A 19,665-nucleotide genomic window follows, 5' to 3' on the forward strand; every position below is an offset into this window, starting at 1 on the left:
CAGAGGAACTTGCCCGGGGTCTGCCCAGGAAGGGGACCACTCCAGAGTGTAGGAGTCAGTGGATGGGTGTCAGTTGCACAGGAGAGAGAGAAAGGGGGTGCCAAGCTAGAACCCTGAAGATAATTACAAGTAGGAACGCCTCCTCAAGTCAGATGTCCTCAATACTGTGAATTGTTACTAGTTGGAGTATCCCACTCATCCCTTCTCCTGTCCCAGTTATAAATAAAACTACAAAACAACATCCCCTGGACTGATCATTGACTGAGCCAAGTACCTAAAGTGATGAGTTACTGCAAGCAGTTGCTACGGGTAACCCAGAGGAATCCAGAAAGTGTTATATCCAGCAGTCCTCTGGGGGCAGTGCTACATATATACAAGTGATGGCAAAAAATCAATGAATAGAAAAAAAAAAAAAAAACATTCTTAAAATTCTGCATAAAATCATAACAATGAGTGCAATACATAAAATATATGAATGCTAATACTTAAAACAGAATGTCTGGAATTCTGCATAAATTTGTGATAATATGTGCAATACTCTGTAGTGACATACAAGTAATAATAAAATAGTAAACAAACAAATGAACAATCATGCTGAGACAAGAAAGAATCTTGCACCCTTCATGGTGTGATATATGTGTGATAAACATAAGGTGATATCAAAAACCATCAGCTGTGGTGTCACCTCAGCGCTCTCAGGCCGCTCACCTCCTGCTGTAAGGTAACAGCATAGGTTGTTACTCTTTGGTTTAAATCACAAATTCTGAGAGAATCTCTTGGAATATGATTCAATTCTGTAGTCTTCCTTTGTTATTCATAGGTGGATTTGTAGGGACTTGACCTTCTAATCAGGGAGATAAGTAGGCCCTTCAGTCCATAATAAGAAGCTGAATACCTGACTTATCTCTGGTACAGTTAGAGAACACTTACCAGTATAGTCCTTCAAGCAGCCTGTCATTGGACAGTAAAGTAGAAGCAGCAAATTGAGGAGCTCCTCTCTCTGATTTCTTCTCCTGTGAGCATGATCCTTGTTAGCACAAGCACTGCAGCACAACTGATTGGCTCCTTGTGCTGCTGCTCACCTACCCACCTGCCCAGTGTTCTGCTATACAGGGACAGTTAGGCTGAGTTCACACTGGAATTAGCAAGAAGCCTTATGTCGAGTCAGGTTTGAAGCCTTTCAACGCCTCCCATTCAAGCCTATGGTAACACTTTGCAAATGCTCTGACAGGCATTTGCAGGATGTTAAGGTTAGCTTATTAACTGTAATGGAATGGGCATATGTGGAGCAGTTTTAATGCGCCTTAACACCACATCAAACGCTTCAGAACAGCTCATAGGGCATTTGGGGAGCATTTTTAACTCCTCATTACCGCTTGTAAAACTCCTGTCTAATGCCCATACTAAAGCTCATTAAAGCAAGTCTAATTCGCATACTAACACTATAGGAGCATTTGTTAAGCATTAGAAATTGAGTCAAGTGTAAATAAGCCCTTAGAGGCTGATTCAATGGAAATCAGGTACTTACAATGCCAACATAAAAATATATTTGAATAAGTAAAAATGGGCCATACACTATATGTATCCACTACCTGCACATATGGTTAAAGATGTGAAATAAAAATCCAAATTTAAATAAAACTGCTGGTTGTAAGACCAAGAAGGACTACATAAATGTAAATATCAGAGAGACCGGTCAGCCAATAGACTGAACGATTAATCATGACCCCTGATGACGTCAGACGAAACCTCTGACGAAACGCGTAGGGTTACAGGGTAGCATGATACCTCGCTTCCGCCGTCTGGATCGCAGGTGGAGTACAGTTGCTTGTTTTTATTGAAGCATACATGCTATTTTAACAATGTAAGTTTTTTTAACCGTATTATCTTTTAATAAACGTACGTTAATACACTATGGAGGCCTCTCTTCTCTTGCACCTTTCAATGTGAGCCATTGAGGAGGTTTATGTGGAGATACATCTACCTAATGTGGTTATATTGTTGTTGTCCCGGGGGAGAATTTGTGTCTGTGATCTGAGGGTCCCCTCATTGTGATATGCAAGATATACACTTACCTCTGGTAAGTAGGTATTTCTACCGGTGGTGGATCTAGGCACAATAACTTTGACACATCTCGTGGATGATTATTCTGAAGAGCGATTCACAGGAGTCCACACATGTGATTCACATTGGTGTTATGGACATTATTTAATGAATTTTCAATGATTATGATTCACATTGACGCTATAGACATTATTTATTTATTACTATTTATTTATTAATTTATTCATTAATTATCAATTATATGGAATTTACTTAGCACATATGCACATATTTTCATTGTATGAATTAATCTGTTGGGCTTTTTTTAATTATTTTTAATTATTTATTTATTCATTTATTGGCACATCACTTTATATTTAGTGCCGTTTGTCAGATAAATCATTCAGCCTGTTGGCTGACCTGTCTCTCTGGTATCTACATAAAAATATATTTAAGGATGTATTAATAAATACCGAGGTGCAATAATTTGTGTCTCTAACACCGCGTTCACACTGCAGCGGCACGACTTCGGGGGCAACCTGTGAAGTCGCGTGCAGCGTGACTTCGGCGCGACTCGCACGGACTTCATAGAATGAATGTCTATGCAAGTCGCTCCAGGTCGCCCTGAAGTAGTACAGGAACCTTTTTCTAAGTCGGAGCGACTTGTGTCACTCCTATTAGAACCGTTCCTGTACCACACAATAGACTGAAACGGTCCACGACTTGTCAGGCTGACAAGTCGCCTGACAAGTTGTATTAGTGTGAATGGACTCTTATAGGTACCTGGAGTTTAAATTATTGTACAAAAAAAGTTAATAGAACCCATAATGTATTTTCTTTCTGTAAATGTTGTGTAAGCTTCTAATTAAAAAGAGAAATGCAAAAAGAGTTTCATACAAAACCCAGCCTTCTGTTAATAACATCTTCTTCCTCTAATCCACGTACAGCAAATGGAAGAAATCTGGAGAGAAATGCGCTGGATGATGGATGCCCTCCAACATGCCAGGTACAAACAGCCATCTTGTGCTGTGCCACTCACTTGGTTCCTCAATGTTGCTGGAGACATTATACTAAAGGAGAAACCTCAGTCCAACTCATCTCACCTAGACTACTTTCCATCTCCGACTCCTTCACCTGAAACCAACCGGAAGCTTAACACAGGTGAGTGGGCTGAACAGTATACATAGAGGAAATCCTTATATTACAGTAAGCTAATGGTACCATTCTACTGTCTACCGTTGATTGGCACGCTCAGAGATTTGCTTATCAGTGCTGGCTTACTCACTGTGACCTCAAATGTGGAACATAACACACTGGTGGCAACGCTGCCATCATTATGCTGACTGAACTGCTGCGGTTTCCCATAACTAACGATGGGAAAGTAATCTAGTGAAAATCATCAACACTACATTCTTTGAAGTGAGATCTTGTTAAACAAGAATAAAAGCATGGCACTAAGGGCTGGTTGGTTTGTTGTTTGCTGGCGGCGGGGGGGGGGGGGGAGCCTGCACATGGCACCAGGAAGGAGTCAGAGCTAGGAGCTCCGGAAAAAGCCATCCTAAAATGAAGCGGTAGCGGAAGCTTCCAACCCCTCGTTCACCCCTGGTTGGTCCCCCGCTGTGTGAGATGGGAAAAGGACCCCTCGCTGCTGCGGAGCGCGACCCAGAGCTGACAAAGGAGGAAGTGGTGTCAGACGGGGTCAGAGGGCTCACATGAGGCGGCTTCTCCGGCTGGGATTGGGGACTCGGCTGGGGCGCGGAAAGCTCAGAGAGTGGCCGGAAACATCCAAGGGTGACCGGAGGAGCTTGGGAGTTCGATTAGATGCCTGAATCTGCAAGAGCAGGACTTGGCTGGACAAGCTGGTTCCTGGCAGGAGCAATGGGAGACCAGCTGCAGCAGGAGACAAAGACAGGCAAACTACACCCGAAGCCCACCTGAAAGCACCCGGAGTTAAACAGCGATATTCCCCCCCGGCCTGATTGACTGAAGTATATTTTTTAAAGAGCAATAAATTCCTGCTCAGAAGCGGTTAGTCCTCTTTTTTTTATTTTTTTATTTTATTTCCTTTTTTGAATGCCAGTCACTGTGATTATTTTACATGTAATTTGGTAATATACTATCACAGGCTAGTCCAGCGTGGTGTCATACATATATAATACATGTAAAAAGCTACAAAGGAAATATCATAAAGAGCTGTGAATATTGAAGGGGAGTGGATAGTAAGAAAACAGAAGCATCCATAAACATGAGAGGTAAATCAGCAAGAGGAGAGGCGGTTGTAAAGTCCCCTAAAATAAGGTAAAGTCCAGGAAGAATTAGAAAGTATATGTCCCAAAAAGGAAGCTCAGAGAAACAGGCGCTGGAAAAACAAGGAAATCGCATGAAACAAACTGAGGCAAAAGAATAAGAATGGGCAAAACAGGACAACAATAAGTATGAACTCTCTGAGTCAGTCTAGGAGGGAACAAGAACTGGAAAGTGACTCAAAGATAAGTCAGAAGGAACAGCAAAGCATGAAGGCCAAACTGCCAACCGCTAGAAATAGCTGCCATGTTCGCAGCATTGGAAAAAAAATGGAGATATGGAAAAGAGATCCGATGGCCAAACACAACTAATAAATGAATTAAAAGAAGAAATTAAAGTCTTAAAAATTGAGCAAAGGGAGCTGGCATACAAACTGAAAGATCAAGAAAATCGAAACAGAAGGAAAAATCGGAGAATCCGTGGCCTACCAGAACAGTCACATGGAGAGGATATAATTGGAAATGAGAACATTTTTTAAACCCATTAATAGGAAAAGAAGTAACAGATCAGATAAAGATTGAAAGGATTAGAAGACCAAACAGAATATCAGCAGAAAACTCAAGAGATATAAACGTAAGGTTTCAAAAGTATGAAGAAAAAACACAAATTTGGGGAAATATAAAGGGGAAGCCACCAATAAAATACAAAAGGTGAAAATCTTCTGATTTTTGGAGATCTATCTAGTAGGCTGGAAGGATGGATGTACAGCAAAACTGAGATTTCCATAGGAATTGCCAGTCTTCTGTAAAAAGTTAGACATCCCTATAATAGATATACTGGGTTGGACAGCCCCCAGGATTCAGGGAACTACAGGGGAAGAAGATCAGTGATGACTTGTCTCTAGGAAAAGAAACTGAAACTTAAGCTTAAATAGAGGACTGGACTAGTAAAAAGTGAAGAAAATGTGTGTAAACTGGATGGGGGGGGGGGGGGGCTCAGGAGTGCACTAGATAGAGCATCCCCCCAGAAGAATAAGAGCAGGGGGGTAAAGAAGAAGATGAACCTGCTAAAGGACCAGGAGTTGGTCAAAACAGCTACACCAAAGATCATTGGTATTGGGAGGGTAGGGAGGGGATGGAGGAGGGATGGGAGAAGGGAGGGTGGGGGGTAGGTGAGGAGAGAAATGGGGGGGTGGGGGTGGGGGGAAGAATTTACGGCCTATAGCACTCTGAACACCTCCTGTCACTTTTCCCCTCTCCTTTGGTACGAGTTTCCTCTTTTTGGTTTTCTCGAATTCTCTCGAAATCGGAGTTTGCCATTGGATAGCAATAGAAGAGAGAGGGGAATAAGGGAAGAAGGAGAGGGTAAGACAATATGACAACATTACATTTCTTAACATATAATGTAAAAGGCTTGAATACCCCAGGAAAATAACACAAGGTATTAGGGGTATTAAGAGAAGTTAAACAGTATGCTGCGAGTATTATATTCCCATTTGACACATGACACCAATATTAAGTTATACTCAAAATATTATCCTACATGGTAGAGCTGCATGATTAATCATTAAAAAATCGCAATCTCGATTCACCCCCCCCCTCCCCACAATCTTAAAACAGCATGTCTTCAATTCATACAGAGCTGTTCTATGCTCACTCTGCCAAAGAAAAAAAGCCTCCACATTATCAACATTGTTAAGGCTGTGAGATAACTATAAACCCAATGCTTTTTTTTTTTTTTTTTCAGGCGTTTTTTGCACGTGTTTGGAGGCAGACATTGACATCTAACAAAAACGCTTGTAATCTGCTAAAAAAGAAGCTTTTTTTTTTTTTTTTTTTGAGCTCCAGGCGTTTTGCCTTAGGTAACAAAATGCTCAGATGTGAACAGGGGCCATTGAAATGAATGGCCGTTGTTGAGCGTTTTGAGACTTCAGAGATGAGCGTTTTACGAGCTGAAATACGTTCAGGTGTGAACAGGTCCTTAACCTCTTAAAAACTAAGCCTTTTTCAGACACTTGTTGCCTACGAGCTAAAATCTGTATTTTTTGCTAGAAAATTACTTAGTACTCCCAAACATTTTATATACAGTATCTCACAAAAGTGAGTACACCCCTCACATTTTGGAAATATTAACCCTCTGGCCAGTTCATCACCTTTACCTTCAGCTTCTTTAGCAAGGCAGTAGTCATCTGGGAGGTGTGTTTGGGATAATTTCGGTTGGAATACTGCCCTGCGGCCCAATCTCCGAAGGGAGGGGATCATGCTCTGCTTCAGTATGTAACATTACATGTTGGCATTCATGGTTCCCTCAATGAACTGTAGCTCCCTAGTGTCAGCAGCACTCATGCAGCCCCAGACCATGACACTTCCACCACCATGCTTGACCTGGTTGCCATGACACACGCTTGACACCATCTAAACCAAATATGTTTATATTGGTCTCATCAGACCACAGGACATAGTTCCAGTAATCCATGTCCTTAGTCTGCTTGTCTTCAGCAAACTGTTTGTGGGCTTTCTTGTGCATCATCTTTAGAAGAGGCTTCCTTCTGGGACGACAGCCTTGCAGACCAATTTGATGCAGTGTGCGGCGTATGGTCTGAGCACTGACAGGCTGACCTTCCCACCCCTTCAAACTCAGCAGTAATGCTGGCAGCACTTATACATCTAATTCCCAAAGACAACCTCTGGATATGACGATGAGCACTTGCACTCAACTTCTTTGGTCGACCATGGCGAGGCCTGTTCTGAGTGGAACCTGTCCTGTTAAAGCTCTGTATGGTCTTGGCCACCATGCTACAGCTCAGTTTCAGGGTCTTGGCAATCTTCTTATTGCCTAGGCCATCTTTATGTAGAGCAACAATTCTTTTTTTCAGATCCTCAGAGAGTTCTTAGCCATGAGGTAGCATGTTGATCTTCAAGTGACCAGTATGAGAAAGTAAGAGCGATAACACCACCTGAGACCTTGTAACACTAACGAGACGCAAGACACTGGGGGAGGAAAATGGCTAATTTGGCCCAATTTGGACATTTTCACGTAGGGGTGTACTCACTTTTGTTGCCAGCGGTTTAGACAATAATGGCTGTGTGTTGAATTATTTTGAGAGGATAGCAAATTTACACTGTTAAACAAGCTGTACACTTATTACTTTAAATTGTAGCAAAGTGTCATTTCTTCAGCGTTGTCACATGAAAAGATATAATAAAATCTTTACAAAAATGTGAGGGATGTACTCACTTTTGTGAGATACTGTATATATATATATATATATATATATATATATATATATATATTTAGCAGAGATCCTAGAGAATAAAATCGTTGCAATCTTTTATGTCACACTGTATTTGCGCATAAGTCTTTTAAACGCAGTTTTTTGGGGAAAAATACACTTTAATGAATTTAAAAACAGTAAATTTAGCCCAAAAAATTGTGATTCTCATTTTATACAGAATAGTGCAGCTCTACTACATGGGATTACGCCAACTCACCCACTAAAAGATGAAAAGGTGTTGCAATAATGTTTGGAAAAGAGGTAAAGTTCACTCTAGAAGAGATGAAAGTGAACCCGGAGGGGCAAATTATTTTTTTAAAAGGGAACTTGCAACTAACAGAGTGTACACTGGCAAACATATATAGCCCGAATAAAAACCCTAAAGGGTATTTGAAGGAAATTTTTGGGAAACAAATGGACTTCAAAAAGGGTAAATTTGCAGGAGATTTGAACTTTCACATAGATCTACAGGTGGATAGTACATCAAGTGCACTGGGGACTGGGAATTCTCAATTTAGGGCAGGGAAGAAGAAATTATACCAATGTCAACTGGTAGATGTATGGCGGGCCCAACATCCCTGGGTAAGGGACTATACGTTCTACTCCCCTGTGCACAGGACGTACTCAAGGATAGATTATTTAATGGTGGAACATAGAGTGTTAGATTCTGTAGAGAAAATATCTATAGAAATAACGTCAATTTCAGACCATGCGCCAGTAATAGCGAAGCTTAAACTCACAGGTACTCAGTCCAGGACATGTACCTTGAGGTTAAATGAAGATCTGATATAGGATAAAGAAGTAATATATAAAATAAATGAAGAACTAAAACAATATTTCCTGGTAAATGAGTTCCCGGGAGTATCAGAAGCCACAATCTGGGAGGCACACAAAGCCTATGTAAGGGGCCTATTGATATCTATTAGTTAAAAAAAAGAAGGAAAGATCCAAAAATTTGAAAAGGCTCTTGAAAGAAATATTTGAACTGAAGCAGATACAGAAAAAATAAATAAAATAATAATAGACCCAAAGATAAAACAAACTTTAGTAATGAAAAGAGATAAATTGAAAGATCTAATGGAACAGGAGACCAGACGGGTATTCAAAAGAATGGCTAAAGATCAGTACCAATGGGGGAACAAGCCAGGAAAATAACTCGTAAGATTACTAAAAAATAAAAAAAATAAACTATATAGAGGAGATGAAAAACAATAAAGGGGAAACAGTATATACAAAAACAGATATTGCTAAAGTTTTCCAAAGTTATTACAGTTCGTTATACTTAGTGAGGCAAAAAAAAAAAAAAACAAGATAAAGAGTTAAAAAGGAAACAAAAAATACAAGAATACTTAAAGGAAGCGAATTTAGCAAAAATAGCACCAGAAAAATGATTGACAGTTGGAGGAGCCAATAACGCAAGAAGAAATTACAGCAGCTATAAAGAGTACAGCAACAGGAAAGAGCCCGGGACTGGATGGATTCATGGTGCGATATAAAAAATTTAGGGAACAATTGATACCAAAAATATGTAGGTATATGAATAAATTAGGAGAGGGAGGGGAGATGAGGAAATAATCATTGCAGTCATATATTGCAATTATACCTAAAGAAGGGAAGGATGCAACTTTGTGTTCAAATTATAGACCAATAGCATTGTTAAATACAGATACAAAGCTATATGCAAAAATCTTAGCCACTAGATTAAAGGAAGTAATGCCCAGATGGATCCATACAGATCAGACAGGGTTTATCCCAGGTAGGGAAGGCAAAGACCAGGACCATCTTACCGAATGGGCATGCTGGGCAGTTGCCCGGGGGCCCCACTTGTCCAGGGGGCCCCACCTGCCCTGTAACCCAGCCCCAGCCAAGCATTAGTCCCGATTCCCGTGTGGATCCTGCCGCCGAAGTTAGCAGGTGGAAAACGCCTGTCGGCCCTGCGCTGCTGTCAGGCCACTTGGGCCATGGAGGGGGAGCCCACAATTGCAGGAATGCCTGTCTGCCTCCACGGGAACAGGCAAACACAGGACAGTCGAGTCTGACTCCCGTCCGTGTGTGTGTGTTCACCGGACCCAGCCGCCGAACTTGGAAGCTGTCATCAGCCTGGCACTGCTGTACCAATATATATCGCCTTATCGATAATTTACATTTTTATTCTCGTGGGTGATTGTGTAGGCAGGGCCCCAGTGCACTGCACTGCCTGGGGCCCTTTAATGCTTTGGCAAAGACAAAGGGGTAAGAACACTACTACTATTACACAAAATAAAGAACTCTGGATCCCCAACCATATTTCTGTCATTAGATGCCGAAAAGGCTTTTGACAGGGTAGATTTGGGATTTATGATAGATACAGTTGTACTTCTAGGAATAGGTCCTAAAATGGCCCAGAGGATCAAAACCTTATATAACCACCCCACAGCATCAGTAAAAGTGAATGGGAACCTATCATCACCCTTTGAAATGTTTAATGGAACAAGACAGGGATGTCCATTATCACTCCTATTATATGTGCTGTCGCTGGAGCCATTTTTGGCTACTATACAAAATAACGGGGACACGTAATAAAGGAACTGAAAATATATGGTGAACTTTCAAATTTAAAGATTAACCCTTTAAAATCGGTAATCTTAAAAATAAATCTGAGTAAAGAAGAAGAGCTAGCATTACAGAGGGAAATCCCTTTTACATGGGGGGAAGAAGAACTAAAATACCTTGGGATAAAATTAACATCGTCCCACAGGAATCTATACCAGGTAAATTAAATCCCTTTGTTAAATGAGATAAAAACAGAAATAAAAAAAATATTAAAAAGACCCTTATCATGGGTGGGACCCATAAATATGATAAAGATGGTTATACTCCCAAAAATATTATATACATTTCAGATGTTACCAATTGCCTTGCCTCAAAAATTCTTTTGAATAATAAGATAATGATATTAAAGTATATATGGCAAAAGAAGCCTAGAGTACAATTTTTGGTGCTAAGTAAAAGTAAAGCACAGGGTAGAACACAATTAAACAAAAACATTTGGATACCACAAAATGATCGAATTTTGGAAACACACACGAAAAGACTAGAATTGTTTTTAAGGTCTGGGACAGGATTTATAGACAAGCAAAATGGGAATATAATTTGCAACTAATCTCAATAGGAGGACCAATTTTTTTACCAGAAAATGGGGCACATTTCGGGGAATGGATTTAAAAAAAGCACAATTGAAGGATATAATAAAAAAGGGAAAATTTGTACATATCCAGAATTGAAACACAAAAACGAGTTGTTATTATTAGATGAATGGAGGTATTTACAATTAAAACATTTTGTAGCATCATTACCGCAACCAATTCGATCTGAGGAGAATTTGAATCCAATAGAAAAATGATGTAATACACAGGTAAAAAACAAAACATGGAATATGCCAGAATACAAAATACTTACAATGTTAGAAGAACTAAAAATATCTCCATTCATCGAAAAATGGGAAAAGAAGTTAGGGACACTTTTCCGGGAATATTTGCAAGAGGTACAGCTGTATATAAGGATAACAATGGGAATAGAGATTTTAGATGAGCCATGGTACTGCTTATTTCAAAATACAGATAAGACCAAAAATAATCTAAATGCACACTAGTGCCATATTTAACCACTTGCCAACCGCCGCAAGTACATATACTGCGGCGGTCAGCCCCTCCTGGGCAAAGCGACGTATCGCTATGTTGCTCGCCCAGGAGCTTCTAGGCGCTCCCGCCCCCGCTGGTTCAGTAACATCTCCGCGCGAATGACTGGCGGCTCCTATGTCTGCCGGTCACTCGCGATCTCCCGCTGGAGAGGGAGAAAGGCAGTCGGCTGATGTAAGCAAAGCCGCCTGTCATTCTCACTGATGTAACTGCAGAGACTATACGATCCTGCTATGTAGGATCGTATATCTCTGTGGTTACATCACAAGCCATGCCCCTTGACAGTTAGAATCATGCCCCTAGGGACACACTTAACCCCTTGATCACTAATAAAGTTAACCCCTTCCCTGCCAGTGCCATTTTTACAGTAACACTGCATATTTATAGCACTGATTACTGTAGTAATGTCACTGGTACCCCCAAAAGTGTCAAAAATGTCAGTCAAGGGTCCGATCTGTCCGCCGCAATGTCGCAGTCCTGAAAAAAAAAATTGCAGATCGCCGCCATTACTAGTTAAAAAAAAAAAAACAATAAAAATGACATAAATCTTTCCCGTAGTTAGTAAACGCAATAACTTTTGCGAAAACCAATCAAAATCCGCTTATTGCGATTTTTTTTACCAAAAATATGTAGCACAAAACAAATTGGCCTAAAATGTTAAAAAATTTTGATTTTTACATTTTTTTTTGAGAATTTCATATAAAAAAATTTGAAAAATATTGTTATTTTTTCAAAATTGTCGTTCTTTTTTTGTTTATAGCGCAAAAAGTAAAAATCGCACAGGTGATCAAATACCACCAAAAGAAAGCTCTGTTTGTGGGAAAATAAGGACGTCAATTTCATTTGGGTACAGCGTCGCACGACCGCGCAATTGTCCGTTAAAGTCACGCAGTGCCGAATCGCAAAATAGGCCCCGGTCTTTGAGCAGCCAAATCCTCCGGCTTAAGTGGTTAATAAATGCAGCAAAGGAAGTAATACCAAAAAAATGGCAGGACCCAGAAAAACCCACAATTAAAAATGATTTAAAAGGATTGAATATATTTAAAAATGGAATTCTTAAGCAATAGGGAAGAGGATCAAGCAGAAAGATTTGCCAGTATATGTAAAGTAAATTGTGCCCCATCGTTGGTGTCTTTGGGAGGAATTGTGCCCCTTCACTTGTCCTAGTGGGGAATAATTATACCCCATTGTTGGTATCAGTGGATGAAATAGTGCCCCAAGGGCCAGATAAAAGCAAGCAAAGGGCCTCATTTAGCCCCTGGGAGGCAGTTTGGAGACCATTGATCTAGAATCCAAAAAAGTTTGTCTCTCTATTTCAAAAATTGTATGCAATTCTGTTCTTTATGATACATTTACCAAAAAATACAGATTTTTTTTGTATTTGACATACTGTAGGTAAAATATAGTAAAACAAAATTTGTGCTATGTATGTGTTAGATCAAATTGCCTTATACTTTGAATAATAGTGTCCCTTGGTCTCAATTGGTTTTGGATGTTTAGCTGTTTATGTTTATGCAGATGCCATTCTTACATATATTTAACATGGCTGGATGACCGGTGAGGTTATGTTGAGGGTCTCACCACTGCAAAACCAGCTATTTAAACCATTTATTAGACAATTCTGTATGTTTTTTTTCAAGCCACATTTGATGGCTTGAGTTGACACAAGTTTATACTCAAGTTGCAAAGAAACTGCATGCAGACATGATTTTGACTTATTTTTTTTTTTTGCATCTGCAGATCTCCTTGCCACTCCGTATTCTGACAATGAACTGTTGGATGTGAAGTTTGCAAACCAGTCTTCCCCTCTTCTAGATTCGCATGGCATATCTGATGAAGAGGGCTCTTCTGAAGTCTTCCTTGCTACGGACAGTGATTATGACTCTAGTAGAGCCCAGAGTCCAAAGGAGTTAGATCTGGTTTATCCCTCTGGTCAGGAGTGTAGCAGGAGAAACATGCGCAGCTTCAGAGATGGGACCCCCGATGTACTTCAAACACATGAGCCCAAAGTAATGACTCAGGAAGACGACCGCCCACAGCAGCTTTATGATAGTGACTTTGTGCTTCCCAGCCGCCAGATTGAACTTTTACGTATTACAGAAAAGCGGCAAGCCTACTGTGTTCGTACCAGCAGCTTGGACTTCCCCAAACAGCCTTACAAGGCATCACGGAAGTCTTGCCCAGGTTCTGTGGACAGTTCTCCCACAGAGTCAAAGCCTACAGGTTATCGCAGTATTCGTGGGCTGAGGACAAGCACTTCTTTTAGCCCAGACCATGATCAGCCATGTGAAAGCTCACGGCGGATTCACCGCACACACTCTGTTGAGTGGACACATGACTTCCAAGAACCCTTGGAACCAAGAACTGTAGCAGGTCAAGGGAAAAAGAACAACTCTGTAACTCTAAGGATATATCCGCAGTATGACACTGGTCTGTCTAAAGAAATGAGTGTTAAGGTACTGTAGAAAGCAGCTGTGTGTGTTTCAGATTATGTCCATATCATTTTCTCCATAGGACAGCATGGACCTGTACATTGGTGGAGGGGTTACCAGCCCAGCAAAAACACAGACCAGCATTCCTCTGTACTGCCCAGCAATAAATATACACACCTGACACATTACTCTAGCTTAGCACCAGCTGTCTGTCCAGGATGGTTCCTGGGCTGGCTTTCTATATGCACATCATATGGGGATCCAACCTATAAGATTCAATGTTAGGAATATCTAAGGCTCCTATATGTGAAGTTTGGCAGAAAAAAATATTTCATTTAATTTCAATGCCTTTATTTTGCCACAATATTTTTCTTTAGCATACAGCATTGAAATAGAAATTTGCAATGTCAACATGAAGAGAAAAAAAATGATGAAAATAGACAAGCTTGGAAATACAATACAAAACATGAAGACACTTTAAAAAAAAGGATGCTGCTTTGAGGAAAGAACATTCTAGAACTCCTGTCATTCAAATGTAATAGGTAATGCCTAATTTGCACTTTGGGTACACTGGGCAGCTTTTATAGGGCAATGTTGACCCTGCTTTACTTAGCAAAAGCCTGTAACCAGCCATGGTGGAGCAAGTAGTCATATATTAGTTGTTGGCCTGTTTTTTCTTGGCGGGGGGGTCTCTACAATGAAAACTGTTGTAAAAGAATAATGTCCTTCATAACCCTTATCACCTACCCATAACCAGACCCTTAGGCAGATCTGAGAACTTCACCCTTCGTTCATTTGATATCTTAAACATAAAAACCAACTCCGGCCAAAATTTTTGGATAGACTTTGGAACAGTAAATAATTCTGTCAAGTTTTTATTCCTGTATGTGAAACCAATGGAAAAAGTTCTCCTCCCTTCCTTTTTCTGTGACAACAGGACAAGAAATGAGGGGAGTGGTTGTCAGAGAGAGACACAGACAGTATTAAACTCATGACAGAGGTTCTAACCCATCCCCATTCTGTCCAACGCTAGAAACAAACTAGCGTGATCAGAATGTTATGACTGCTTACAATTAAAGTGTTTGCCATTAAATGATAAGACTTGGTTCATAAAATAGGCATTTGATTTCACTATCCAACTACCTCACAGTAAACATTCAGTATGGTAATTGCACAGAAAGACGCCATCTAATTAGTGGCGTATATTCATGACCTCATTGAGCTGAGGAAGAACATAGAATATGGGGCCACCACAGCAAGCCCTTTCCTTCATCCACCATAAGTACAAACCCCAATCCTTACCACAACTGGGCCAATATTGGTGATTACAGTTCCAGATATGTTATATATTCCAAACACAGTACACATATATACATGTACTTTGGAAGGGAATTGTCGCCAGAGCTTGGTGAATGTGGTAAAAATGTAATTGGAAAAAATACCCAATAACTTGCAAAGAAAAAAAAATGCATTTTTGCTTGGGCATGATTGGATGATAGAAGTCAGCAGAGCTTCACCTAACTCACTAAGCCATGAGGAAAGGTCCCTTGCAAACTAAATAGCATTCTGCCTTTAGTAAATCAACCCCTCTGTGTCGGGAGTTTATGCAAAGTTAATAACCGTCTCCCCTCCCTCACCTTACAGTGTTCAGGCCTGGTGACTGCCTGCTCAGTCCCAAGTATTGCATTCTAGGAGAAAGGGGAGAAGGTCACATACTCCTCCATACCTGGAAGTTCCGGGTATACAAAGCATAGCATCAGGAAAGGCAATGAAGGTATCAGTGGGTAGGAGAAGGTAGCCTATCACTTTGCCCTAAATGGGCACAATGGGCAAAAATGGCCCTGTCTTTATTCAACAAATGGCTCTTTATTTATGGCTTTAACTAAACCTGTTGGAAAAAATTAGCTCAACTCTAGGAGAAAGGGGAGAAGGTCACATGCTCCTCCATACCTGGAAGTTCCAGGTGTTTTGGAGAGCTCCAACATACAAAGCATAGCATCAGGAAAGGCAATGAAGGTATCAGTGGGTAGTAGAAGGTAGCCTATCACTTTGCCCTGAATGGGCACAATGGGAAAAAATGGCCCTATCTTTGTTCAACAAATGGCTCTTCATTCATGGCTTTAAGTAAACCTGTTGGAAAAAATAATTTCAACTCACCACCAGACATCCAAAAAATGGACTGAAAAAGATTTGTTGGCAGGAAAGGTTCAAAATTAGTTTTAAGCACTGTGCAGCAGCCATAGGCAATGATTGCTAAAGGCTATTGCTATAGGAAGCTCCATTAGCTGATAAATATTAAACTGGTATTAAACCTAAAACCAAAATGTAATTTATTGCAGCTTATCGATCATTAGATGTAGTGGCTGCATTTGCTTTTTTTTTTAGGCTGTTTTGCCCTGGTGATCTGGCCAGTAACACACCTCTTTTATGAGTATTATACAGACACCACTCTAGATGAAGGAGTACAGGGGGCAGATTTGAACAGCAGCATTGCCAGTCTCAGGGGAGAGGCATGCTAGATGTACTAGCAGATTTACAGTAAATACTGTACACTAACTAGATGACTCGAATAGATAGATGACTCAATTTTCTTTGGTGGAAGGAAAGAAAATAGCTTGATTCCCCCATCAACGTTGTATTCTGCCTTAGGGGGCGCAGGGAGCCTTCCTGGCTGGCAGAACACAGTGATTACTGCTAGTGGCTATAGCCGCTGGTAGTAATCACAGGTAAAAATCCGACAGGCTGGAAGTACCCAAGTCAATTGATGGATTAACTTGGGTACAACCAGCCTGCCTTTAGATGGTTCCTGCTTTACCAGTCAAGATTCGATCTATCTGTGGCTGGCTTTATATAAAATCTTTTTTTTCCTTTTGGGATAAAGGTTTTACATAAATACATAAAAGCTGATCATTTTAAGCACCCTTGCCAGTGGTAAATGGTCTGTCTGATCCCTGTAACTGCAAGAAAGATTTCTGTTTAAAAACAACAGACTTACAAGCTGGCTCACCAGATGGAAATAGAATAGAGAAAGTCTTAAAAAAGGAAACTAATACAGTCACCACATCTAAGAATTGGCTACAGTATAATAAATGTTTGATTTTGGGTTTATTACTGCATAAACTTTAATGTCAGTGAGGGAGGTTCCAGTGATTGACAAATAAAAGGATTTACAAACTTCTTCTATCAATAACCTTTTTTGGCCAATAAAAATGACAGTGTTGAAGTCATGTCAGTTTGGAAGAAAATCCGTAGACTTGGATTAATATTAGTTCTTAGGTATGCCTATATTCCAAATTAAATAGGATCTAAACTTTATTAAATCCATTATAACAGAATTTCACAAGAGGAAGGTGAAGGCAAGGACTAAGCCAAGACCTGACTCCATAGTAGGAAATTGACAGTTAACTCAGGGTACAATGGGTTTTGGGTCCCTGCGGTGCTCTGGAAGCTGAGAAGATGTGTTTCCTACACTAACATGCTGGCGGCAGTTTACATACCATGAGTTCAGTAAACATGCCAAGCATTTCAGATTCATCTTGTGGTAATTCAGCCACCGAGTGTCCCTTGCACTGTGTATGTGAGCAGTATATTTGGAAATTATGTTAATAAATGTGATAGTTTATATTAAAGAGGTTTACATTTTTAATGACCCCCTTTAGGCTGAGTCTGTTGCATAGAAGCAGGGTCCCTTGCCATTCTGTATACTGAAACATGTTCCAGTGCTCTGGATTTCGAAAGCAGGACCGCTGCCAGCTTTTTGCCTCCCCTAAAGAAAGCCAGCCGGTTCGAAAGCAGGACCACTGTCGGCTTTTTCCTCCCCTAAATAAAGCCAGCCGGTTCTAAAGCAGGACCACTGTCAGCTTTTTCCTCCCCTAAATAAAGCCAGCCAGTTCCTCAGGTAAAAGCACAGACCAACTTGGTCAGAAATGGTCTTCCCAGGGTGGAAACTCTTGAGATATCTTATATAATTTTTTGGTACATTCCCACCCCTTGTGCCCCAAGCACCAGGTTATTAAATAGATCCTTCTGGAGTTTTTCCTGTAGTCAAAAGTAATATAACCAAAAAAAGAAATGTTTTTGTCTGAACAAGATGTCAAGAGGATATGCTGTTTAAAAGGCCATCCTTTAAATCTAGAACCAAAGTATAAAAAGTAATTTAAACAACAGAACCAAAGTATTTAAAGTCCTTTAAAACCAGCCCTTTCTTTCTTTTTATTCTTATGTGAACGCAGTTGCACATTGCAAGCAAGACACAGGCCCAGGAAGTTGTAAAGCTGGTGGTCCTTCAGATGAATGAGATCTCCAGGAGCATGCTGGGAAGTACAGAAGGCTACTGCTATGCCGAAGACCAGCTAGACCACTTTGCACTGGTTTTCACTTCAGAAAACAACAAGGAACAGTGGCTGGCTGATGATTTTCTACCTTTCTCACTCAAGAATGTGTGGAACAAGGGTCACTTCTCTGTCCGCATCCGAGAGACTTCTCCTTTACACTTTCAGTATGGTCCAGCTACAACGGTATAAGTTTACAACCCGGATGTTGCTCAAACCAGTCAACCTTCCAAGGGGCTGTCAGCTCAAATTCAATGCTTCCTTTGCTCAATAAAGCATTTTCCTTGTCCAGAAGTGCGGCCTCTGGTTGGAAATGGGTTTTAGGATTTTTTTTTTTTTTCTTGTCAACCAAAGACTTATCTTCCTGAGAGTGAAAGAAATTTGACTGGCACATGAGAAAATATCTTTTACCACAACTTCTTCACTGGAAAGGAATCTGGAAAAAAGTATTTTTAGAACAACAACATAAAACATACCACTTACACCAAACGAAGCAATACATAATTCCCCCCTCCACCCTTTTCAACAAAACATTTGGGTTTTATTGATGTGTAAGCCACAAAGACTGAATGGGACATTGGATGCCTGTCCGCTTGTATGTATCCAGAGCAAAAGAACAAACAGATAATAACCACAAGAAATTATTTCTTTTTTATGAAAAAAATATTGTTTATTGTGCTTGTTTTATTGTATCCTGGGAAAAAAATATTTTGTTGCACAATTGTTCCTAAAGCAGTGTTTTCTTAAAAAAAAAAAAAAAAAACTTAAAAAATTTGAGTGCGAGGAAAGCCTGGTACTCTATGTTTACTACTCTCCCCTGTATGCTTTCATTTTAAAGAAAATGCCTCTCATTAATAGATTTCCATTCATTGTCATGACCTCCGTGCCACAGCCAAGTTTCCTCTATCTCTGTTTCGGTGGTTGTGAATTGGCCTTGCGTATGTTAAATACCGCATGTTTTCAAGTACGCCTCTGTTACTCAATGGGTATATTGAAATTTTGTGGTCCACAGTACAGATTGGTGGTGCTTCCGTGAGAATATCAATGAACTCACTCGTCGAGGCTGTACCAGTCCACGTTCAAACATAAGCAAATTGGCTTTTGAATTCTTTGTTGAAATATGTTTGAAGTGTTCTATAATTATGCATTTATCTTGTTACTCTCCATTCTTATCGCTGGCACCCATCCTCAACTCCGCCATTTTGTATTCCTCTCTATTCAATTTTCTGTTGTCTTTAAATGAGCCAGACGATAACAAACAAGACATATCAGTTGCTGTTTTTATTTCTGTTAAAATAAAGACACCACACAGTGTTGAACAAAAGTATAAAGCCCTGGTGCTATTATTGTACAGATATTAAACATTTTGTCAATATCAAAAAGTTGTGTGGTTTTGAAAAAGGGTTTGTGAAAATCCATTATTTGGCAAGAGCTGTAGTCTAATTGTAACACATCAGCTGTATAAATGACTTAGGTCAGGGGTGTCCAAACTTTTGACCTTCCTAGGCCACATTGGAAGAAGAGGAATTGTCTCAGGCCACACATGAAATACACTAACAATAGGTAAAGCTGATTAGCAGAAAGTTGAGCATATCACAAGTTGACAATCACTGATATAAAATATATACCTATCTGAGTAATAAAACTTTATTTTTTTTTGTAAT

The 19,665-nt window shown here is 40.1% G+C and overlaps 1 protein-coding gene across 4 annotated transcripts in view; it reads left to right on the forward strand.

The window, feature by feature from the left end:
* LOC309559025 (ankyrin repeat and fibronectin type-III domain-containing protein 1-like) overlaps positions 1–19,386 on the forward strand; it is a 722,127-nt gene extending 702,741 nt beyond the window's left edge. For 2 of the 4 annotated variants that reach the window (XM_082262139.1, XM_082262138.1), the window contains 3 exons: positions 2,991–3,204; positions 12,979–13,694; positions 17,903–19,383. In XM_082262139.1, coding sequence (XP_082118265.1) covers positions 2,991–3,204; positions 12,979–13,694; positions 17,903–18,193 — 1,221 coding nt within the window. In that variant the 3' untranslated portion in view covers positions 18,194–19,383. Of the gene's footprint in view, positions 1–2,990; positions 3,205–12,978; positions 13,695–17,902 lie in introns of all 4 variants that reach the window. The other 2 variants (XM_082262137.1, XM_082262136.1) reach the window with 2 other exon arrangements.
* The last annotated feature ends 279 nt before the right edge of the window (positions 19,387–19,665 follow it).

Source organism: Pelophylax lessonae, assembly GCF_965119305.1.
Source record: "Pelophylax lessonae genome assembly, chromosome: 6".
NCBI classification, from domain to species: Eukaryota; Metazoa; Chordata; class Amphibia; order Anura; family Ranidae; genus Pelophylax; species Pelophylax lessonae.